This window comes from Spinacia oleracea, chromosome 4, assembly GCF_020520425.1.
Source record: "Spinacia oleracea cultivar Varoflay chromosome 4, BTI_SOV_V1, whole genome shotgun sequence".
NCBI lineage: Eukaryota > Viridiplantae > Streptophyta > Magnoliopsida > Caryophyllales > Amaranthaceae > Spinacia > Spinacia oleracea.
Genome location: NC_079490.1, coordinates 101523915 through 101533026, shown reverse-complemented (window position 1 = coordinate 101533026; position 9112 = coordinate 101523915). Strand labels below are relative to the sequence as shown.

General features: G+C 35.6%; 1 protein-coding gene and 1 long non-coding RNA gene across 2 annotated transcripts; one reads left to right on the top strand and one right to left on the bottom strand.

Moving 5' to 3' along the window:
• Window positions 1–1362: 1362 nt before the first annotated feature.
• LOC130460000 (uncharacterized) lies at window positions 1363–2269 on the bottom strand. Its single transcript, XR_008919796.1, has 5 exons — window positions 2055–2269; window positions 1942–1971; window positions 1783–1864; window positions 1602–1703; window positions 1363–1496 (listed from the first exon to the last, which is right to left on the bottom strand). It is a non-coding gene; the product is annotated as an uncharacterized lncRNA (long non-coding RNA).
• A 3642-nt stretch (window positions 2270–5911) lies between these two features.
• LOC110802301 (DNA mismatch repair protein MSH4) lies at window positions 5912–8599 on the top strand. Its single transcript, XM_022007750.2, has 5 exons — window positions 5912–6216; window positions 6477–6625; window positions 7118–7257; window positions 7355–7494; window positions 8368–8599. Exons 2-5 carry the CDS (start codon window positions 6525–6527, stop codon window positions 8512–8514), a joined length of 528 nt encoding a protein of 175 aa, XP_021863442.1. The 5' UTR covers window positions 5912–6216; window positions 6477–6524; the 3' UTR covers window positions 8515–8599.
• The last annotated feature ends 513 nt before the right edge of the window (window positions 8600–9112 follow it).

Genomic DNA, 9112 nt, shown 5'->3' with positions numbered 1-9112 from the left:
TCCTTAGGTTCTTTAGTTCAAAGTTGGGAGCGGAAATGTCATTTTAGCTCTAAATATGACCTATAACGACCCAATGATCCTTAAATGTGCATACGTAGATTGGAATGAGTTTTAGAAAGTTAAAACTATGCATATTAATCATGCAATAAGAATCAAATGAGTCCTTAGGTTCTTTAGTTCAAAGTTGGGAGCGGAAATGTTATTTTAGCTCTAAATATGACCTATAACGACCCAATGAGCCTTAATTGTGCATACGTAGATTGGAATGAGTTTTAGAAAGTGAAAAGTAGAGGTGAAATTTGACTCAAGTAAAAGTAGTGTTTCTCGGATGATGGAGAAGATCTTGTTAATAAATTTGGAGGGGGGGCTTGAACCTTAAAAGATGATCAGTTTTTCATTAAAGAAAGGTTTTAACTGCTGCTAGGTCTTTTTCAGAGAGAGGAATGGAGAAGAATTGTGTGTAATAACCAGGCTTCTATTGAGAACTTATTCGTCACTTGATCCCTGATGCATCAGAGATTGCTAACAGCTTACAAGCTAATTAGTTGGAATGTGGATTGCGATCCTTTTGGTTCTTTGTATGGATCTAGGGATGAAAGTTTACACATTCATAATTCTTTGCCCTTTTGGCTCTAGAATGTGGTTTTCTATACTGCAGATGACTGAATTTCCTGGACCTATACGGACCAGTGACTACTGAAATTGGGGGAGGAGGTCAAGATTTCTAGAAAAAGAAATACAAATAAAAACACCACTTATTATAAACTTTATGGTATGCTATTTTCTAAATTCATTTATGGGATCTGTCTGAGCATGCATGAATGGCAGTTTTCTGCTCAGTGGAAGAATTGGCATGCTATTCATACACATTGTAGTCAGATTTCAGAACAGCTTCTAGGTGCTCAGTAGAACAGATGCAGGCTCTGAGTAACCTATGCATATTTTGTAGTTTGTGGACTATTTGTTGTCATTTTAGTTCAGCTTGTATTCCTCTTGTATATGAAGAGTCTCTTACACAAGCCCTCTTAGCAGTGTAATTGACAAACTGAAGCCAGGTTGTTGTACGCCTGGAGTATGCAGGGGATTTGATTCCACTGTTAACTTCAGTTCCCAAAAAAACATAGCATATAGTAAAAGGTGTGACAATGTCATGTATAAAAAATCAAATACGACTACACCTAGCATTTTCCTTTCATGCAAGACCAGCATATTAGTATTCAGTAGCAAGACCAGCAGATCAGTATTCACAGCAGTATTCACAGCAGCAGCAAGACCAGCATATTAGTATTCAAAGCAATAAATTAGCAAATCCAGCAGACTTGTAATTATGGAAAAAATTAAAGAACTTTACCAAATCCATGAAGATATAAATGCTTCCATCTTTGTGTCTAAACAACCTAAGTAAATAAATACTCGGTTGTAAAAAACTTAGCCCATAGCTCACGAACCACATCTATTTCCTCATCGGTATAAGGCGCATTTCTTGGAGTGTAAGCCTGAAATAAGTAACATGATAAGTAATGCTACTTGTAAATTAAGAATTCTACTACGTACAAGTACTAGTATTAGTAGTTCAACTAACATATGGTAAAAGAACGAACATTATCTAACCGCTCATCAGAGTTATGGTGTAACGTGACTATTTCATGCATGAACTTCATAATGTAATAGCCACACTCGCGGGCACCGACTTGTTGAGCACACTGATTTGGAAACAAATCATAAATTATATATCCAAGTAGTTACCCAAAAAAAAGTAAAGCTAATTAGTAAGCATGATACCTTTACAGGGAAGCCTTTCAACCCCTGCGTAGTCGCTCTATTCGGACAAATCCCATCATTAAATTTGTACAGTTGGTATGCCCTGAAAGTTGAGTAAAACTTCATGAATCTGATTCGGCACGAAAAGAAATAACTTAAAAAGAAATGAAAGTAACTTACAAACACAAGATTCCATATTTTGACAGTATGCTGCACAAAAGTAATCATTGTTACACATGTTGAAAACTAATTGTTCAATTAAAAAAAACTAAGATTTGGTTTTAAGTCCAAACCTTGGTCTGATGGCTGATTCTTCTATTGCAAAATGAGGAATAGATGGATATAAGGAAGACAGGGTTGAATAGCTTGGTCTGAAGTTCTCGAAGAAGCATAAAACAGAACAGCTACATAGTCCTGATTGAGGCTGTACACCAAATGCAGCGCTTTTTGCAATGATGCTTCATCTACCTTGAAAATTAGAAGTAAGCAAACGCTATTAGATTTAGTTGAAAAGTAACAGAAAGGAAAAAGCTCCACATAAAATAACATAGCTATAGAAGCTCCTAATTTGGTTATCAAAGTCCTTTCTTACGTTAAGTATCAAACCACAGTTTGTTTCCATGCAACAGGATGGATAACTGAATGAGCCCCTATGCATGCAACTATGCAAGGGTTAAGCTACAAGCACCTTGCACTACTCATACTCAGCCATATTCAAAAGCCTTGTAAGTAGAACTAGTTAATATGAGACTGGTCCTCGGCAAAGCAAGAGGCACGGAGGTTGGCTGCGGACTGTGCGTACATTTTCAAATTTTGACAGGTGCTCGACGACCTGGCTTGATTAAATTTTTAACCAGGAAACAAAAAAAGACTAAAAAAATCTCTAGGGGGGCAGACTAGTTTTTTTTCACACCGTTAACATAATACTTGCAATAAAGAAGTGTTTACAATCTGCGTTATTATCAGATACTGTAGCAGGCTATATCAGGTACACCAGTTGGTTGCATCAGGTACACCAGCTGGTTGAGCTGCTGCGAGCCCAAACCACAGACCGATAAATCCAACCTTGACCAAAAATGCCATAACAACTAGTACAGGCAATGCAACCAAGTAGAAGGTGACAAAGTTTATTGTTGCACCTATTTTAGTCCTTGTTGAACCTGTCAAAGCCCCACAGGCAGCTGTCTATGGACAGTTTCCGATCTCACAAAACCCCAGAATAGGAACTCAACAACAGCAAGAGCAATATTGTAGCAGAATAAAAATGGAACTAAAAGAACTTGAAAATCAAAGTAGCAGCAACAACAGTCTCCACTGTCATACATCAGAATATTGTAGATATATCACAAGCGTGTACAAAAAACATCACAATATACTATAGTGAATACATCAAGCTATGGTAAGTTTAGAGCCTATAAAGCTACAATCCAATACCAACGATTAGTTTACATCATTAATAAACTATCAATATTACAATGAACACATGAGTATATTTTATGCAGACATATTTTCAACAGGTTCATATCGATTCGCTCCACTTAAAAGTTCAAACACTTCAATTCATATGCATACTTTGGATCGAGCTACTCACATAGCTTACATAAACCATCACCAAAAAAGAGGCCTTCATCATTTAGACACAAAACCCATATCACTAACTTCTATTTTGTAACTGAACTAGAAAAATTTAACCTAACTTCTATTTTGTAACTGAACTAGAAAAACCACAAATATCAAACCCTAATTTGTAAATTCATCCAATATTGAAACATTAGTCTAAATTCTCTGCATAATCAACTCATTATGCTCAACTAATTGAAGAGAAACTGAATTTTAAGACCAAGCAAAACAAGAATCAATTATAAACTAACCTTGATATATTGCGTCACTGTGTGAAACAGAGTCAACCGAGATAGGGAAGACGACGGTCGGCGGCGACTGTTATGGAAGAGGAGGGAAGGAAGGTGGTGGTGATGGTGGTGGAGCCGCACGGTGAGGAGCGGTGAGGAGCGGCGACTGTTCTTGCTTTGTTCGAATAGAGATTTGGGGATTAATTGCCCAGTTCATGTTATCTGTTTGGCGGTGAGAGAGGGGTGTTTTAATTGATTTAAATTTTGTGAATATCTATTGAAGCGAACAACACGAAGCCCGCCCCTTTAGAATACCACCTATTGAGGCGGGCTAACTAAAGCCCCCTTCAACAGGATCTGTAGAAGCGAACCTAACAAAGGCCCGCCCCAACCACATGCTTAAACTTTTGACCCGCGTTGACTAAGGGGTTATTGAGGCTCACTTATATATGCCCCCCTCAACAAGGGGGCTACAACAGGGGTTTTTTCCACTAGTGACTATCAAAGCGAACCACATATAGGAACACGCATATGCATCAAGTATGCTCATAATAAAACCAATAGCATGAAATTATTTTAATAAAACTACTCATATCAATGCTTAAGTGTTCGTTTTCCAACATACTCCTCATTTCTAGCTAGTAAACTAGCCCATTGGCCTCAAACATTAACTCACACCCCCACATTGACCAACAAAGTATCAAATAACAATGTACCACACATCAAAGGAGGGGATATATCTACATATTATGTAAATAAGTTAGAGTTTGCCAACATAAATTTAGATAAGAAACTTCCCTGACATCAAGCATGATGGATGCACTATCATTAATGATAGTGCTCTCCAAAGTAGTAGACGAGCATCCTTATTTTTATTGCTAGCTTTGCAAACAGGTATTCACATTAGCTACGCGTCCAAGTACAATGAACCTGCACAACCTTGTTAGTGTCCAACACACAAAATCACAACTAACATACTTGTTAGTCTTCGAAGTTTAGCTTTAACCCTCACATTTCCCACTTTTGCATTAGAGGGCACATAAGATAAATTATGCGAATAATTAAAGTTTTGCAAAGGTAAATTAAAGGAAGGAACTTCCCTTTTACCACACAAACTTGTTGGAATGCAAAGGCCGGATATACGAACTTGACCCTCCCCAACCAATGACTTTATCTCATGTTTGTAAAGCGGGTTTTGCTTGTATTTTCATGCAAATATGTCATGGGGCAGCCTACTCCACGGCCTGGGAGTGGCCTGTCTTCTTTGCCGCGGGTTGGTTGTGATCCGTTTTAACATTAATGTCATCGCCGACGGAATTGAACTCTTTGTTAGCCTTTTGACCCAACCAGTAAGATCCAACCTTATTGAAAATCTGGTCCATAATTAATAAATTCTACCCTCCTAATTCGACCAAAACAACCCCTTTTCAATTTCTGGAGCTCCAATTTGGGGCTCTGTAAAATTCTGATTGTTTCGCGAGAAAGGGTGAAGAGGAGAGAAAAGATAACTTATCTGCGTAACACGATCTTTAAAAAAACACTTGCTTATATTTTGATCTCTTCACATAATCAAGTTACCATAATCAAGTTACTTGATCAACAATTAAAAGTAGATGATTAAAACTGTACATCGAGTCTTTTAATGGAACCTTGACTCATATTATTTCACCCATAATGAAATCTCCCAAATTTGTTAATATGAGTAGTCTCCTATTTCTACATGACATCAAATTAAATAATTAATGATTCCCAAAGCATAACATTTTGATCAGCTCACGTAATTCCTCACTATTAGCCATAAATAATAACAACATTCTCGTAATAAATCCTCGTGAAATTGACGGTACCAAACTGTCATTCATGGTAACAACAATAAAATACGCTTCTAGATTGTTGAAAATAATGCGTTGTAACCATGAAAATTAACAATAAAATAATAGGGAAGAACACAATACTCAATAATTGATCTCAAAAGCTGTGACGGGTTTTACGCCTGCCCTAGAAGCGTATTTCGCCACCACCGGTACAAGGTTCTCAGTGACGATGCTCCCCAAGGGTAACACAGCTACCTTCCAACTCTGTAGGACAATAATGACAGAAAATATTTGTTTAGGGTTTTATTGTTTCTCTGTATATCTCTGGGTTGTTTTATTGGAATAAATAAAGGAGTATTTATAAGGAATCTGGTATAAACCGCAACTCCTAAACAATACTCCAAAAACCAATACCCACGACAACAATGAAACGGGCCCACAAGCATGATCATATTTAAAGGGGTCCGTATTGCATTATAATTACCAACAATTTTACGTAGATTTCAGTTTTAAGGTTCTTTCGGTTCTTGTTAATTCGATTAAATTGTGTCAATTAGTGATAATCTGGTGTTTGGGTTAGGTTTTAATTGATTTTTTGGGGAAATTTGATGCCAGTGGTTGTGCTTTCTAGTTCATGAGTTTTAATTAGCATGACCTCCGACAGCCGTTTCTGTTGGGTCATCCTCTCATATCCCTCCTCCGCACAAACAGAAGCAGCCGTCTTAGGGTTTTTTCGAATTTCCCTAATTTGAAGAAATCAACAATGGTTTTTCTTAATTCAAGTTTTTCGGGTAATTTAGCTTTCTCTATGTGATTCAATTTTCGTTCTGGTATAATTTCGGTGTAAAATTCATGTCCATATGGTCGAATCCATCCTTGAGTTTATTATAAGTGAGATTTTCGGGGAAAAATTCTGATGGTTTATAATTCATAGTTCATAGATCGAGCTTTTCATTTGAGGATTTTCCGTGTTCTTTTCATGGTAATTCCTGATTGGTTATTGAAGTTGTTGAAATTTGACAATTGGATTGTTTTTGTTTGATAACTGCAGAGAGGGGATCACAGTGGGCAATTGAGTACATCTAATAGCTTGGTTGAGATGGAAATGGAGAAGCTGTTGGAGGATTCAGTACCTTGTATCATTGTATGGTTCGGGCAAAATGGGGTTGTGCCACCCATCCTCATAGCATTGCCGCGAGGGTAAGATATTGATTGCCATCTTTTCAATTGGATGGTTTGTGATTTAACCAAACATTAATACCAAATTAATCAGTAATGAGAAACACTTGCGTCCATTTTTATGTATAGATTGCCCCTCATAAAATGAAAAACTTTGAGTCAATTGAGCATTGGTATTGAAGTATACGTGTTACCATTGACAAGTAAGACCAAAAATGGTGTTATGGAGTTTGCTATTTCCTTGTAACTGAGGTGCTATACTGCTATCTTCTTAGCATCATTTTGATTATCTACTTTTATACTCTATATCGTATTCTTGTTTACGGCATTGTAACATCCTATCCACCTTTTGCAACTATTTGTGAACACAATTCTAGAAGAAATCAAACCTTGATTAGAAATAGATGACAAAAAAATTCCCATGCATTTTCAGCAATTTAGTATGTTTGCCCGAGAGAAATCCCCTATATTTTTTTTGGATAATCCGTTTCTGAAAATAAAACTCTCTTTCAGAATTGGAGAAGTGATAGATGAGGATGTAGTCCATGCAAGGGTTCCTTTTATTGCTCGAACACAACAACGTTTTGCAGTCAAAGCTGGAATTGATGGGATGCTTTATGTTGCAAAGAGGACATATTGTAATACTAGTGAAGGTATTACCTGCCTTATTTGAATGGAAAACCTTATTTATGTGACTTGAGGAATTTCTTCCATCTTTTGACCATTTTAAATCTGCCCATTTCCTTTCAGCAATACATAAACTCACAAACACGTATCTTGAAGATTTTAGTCTGCCAAACCCAAAACTTCCTTTCAACAACAGACAAGGGTTTTACTTCAGCATCCTTCAGAAAGATGTTCATGGAAAGCTTCCTAGCAAGTTCATTCAGGTTCTGAATTGAAGCTTTTGACTTTATATTGTGATTGTACACACAACTACCTTTTCTGACTTTTAGAAGCATGTTGTGAAACATGGAAAGTTGGAAACAATCTACACTGCTCTACCTTGGAACTTGCTTATGTCAGTATCATCTTGGTTGAGAAAATATCCTTACAGACCATTTTTTTCTGTAGCAGAAGAAAATATCCCTTACAGTCCTATAATGATCAAACAAGGTTTAAAATGTACGTAACTTAACCAAAGTAGGTGAGTATGAGCCTTAGAAACATAAATTAAGTATATTAAACATGTAATGGGTTTAAAATACTTATTTTGTTCATTAGTTGAATGTTGGGAGCGAAATAACCCATTTTTGTCAAAATATGATATGTAATGATCAAACGAGCCTTAAATGTGAATAATTTGACAAAGTAGGTGATAATAGGTCTTAGAAACATTAAAATAAGTATAATAAACATGTATCGGGTTTAAAATACTTATTTAGATTCATTAGTTGAAAGTTGGGATCGAAATACTCTATTTTAGTTAAAATATGACCTATAATGATCAAACAAGCCTTAACTATTTAAAATACTTAATTAGGTTCATTAGTTAAAAGTTGGGAGCGAAATAAGTCATTTTAGTTAAAATTGATCTATAATGATCAAACGAACCTAAAATGTGCATAATTTGACTAAGGTTGACCAAAATATGACTTGTAATGATGCTTGCCTTAAACTAAGAATATTATACATGAATGAGTTTGAAGTTCATTGTTAAGGTTCATTATTTCAATTTTAGGAGCAAAATATTATTTTTGTTATTATACGGTTCAATATTTATAATATGACTACAAGTTTTTTTGATGATCAATCTTCTTAAGGTATTCAACAATCCAAGGGAGCAATCTTTCACCACTGAGGAGATAAATGAAGTTCGAGACAACTTGGCAAAATTCATTACCAGTGATTTGTTGATTTTTTTTCTTCTTTTTCTTATAATGAATCTTATACTACGTTTTTTGCATTGATTGTAATATAATCGACTTTCAGATTCATAATTATGTATTATTTAGTTTAATTATCTATATAAATAGTTACTTATTAGTTAGAAAACGTCTGAATCTATCAAGAATATTAGAATCTGATAAATCAAAATATAGTTTGAGTATTTGGGTTGAAATAAAAAAAATGAAAGAGTCTAAAATCAAAAATTCATATGATTCTCTTCAAAATCGATTCTTGAATCGGATACATCTTTGTTGATCGATGGTCTTAGGTTTAAAATGTTAGGTTATGAATAATATAAACAATATATATCATGCGGAAAAACCATAAAGTCAGGAATCCAAATTAATTGACACATAGTCAATTAGCATAATTAGGATACATACAATGTGATGCGTGCCTTCCCTAGCTGCTCCCGAACCGAACAAGAACAAGTTTAGGACTCCAAATGTCGCCCCTCCGTAGATAGTCCACAGTACGTTCGGATCCGCCTCAGATTCAATTAACTAGAATATTATCTAAGGTTTTATGTTTACTCGGAAAGCTTATTATTAATTTTAGGCAAATTATTAAATTCTCTGTTGAACTTAATATATGTGAATACTTATTGAATTGCATTAT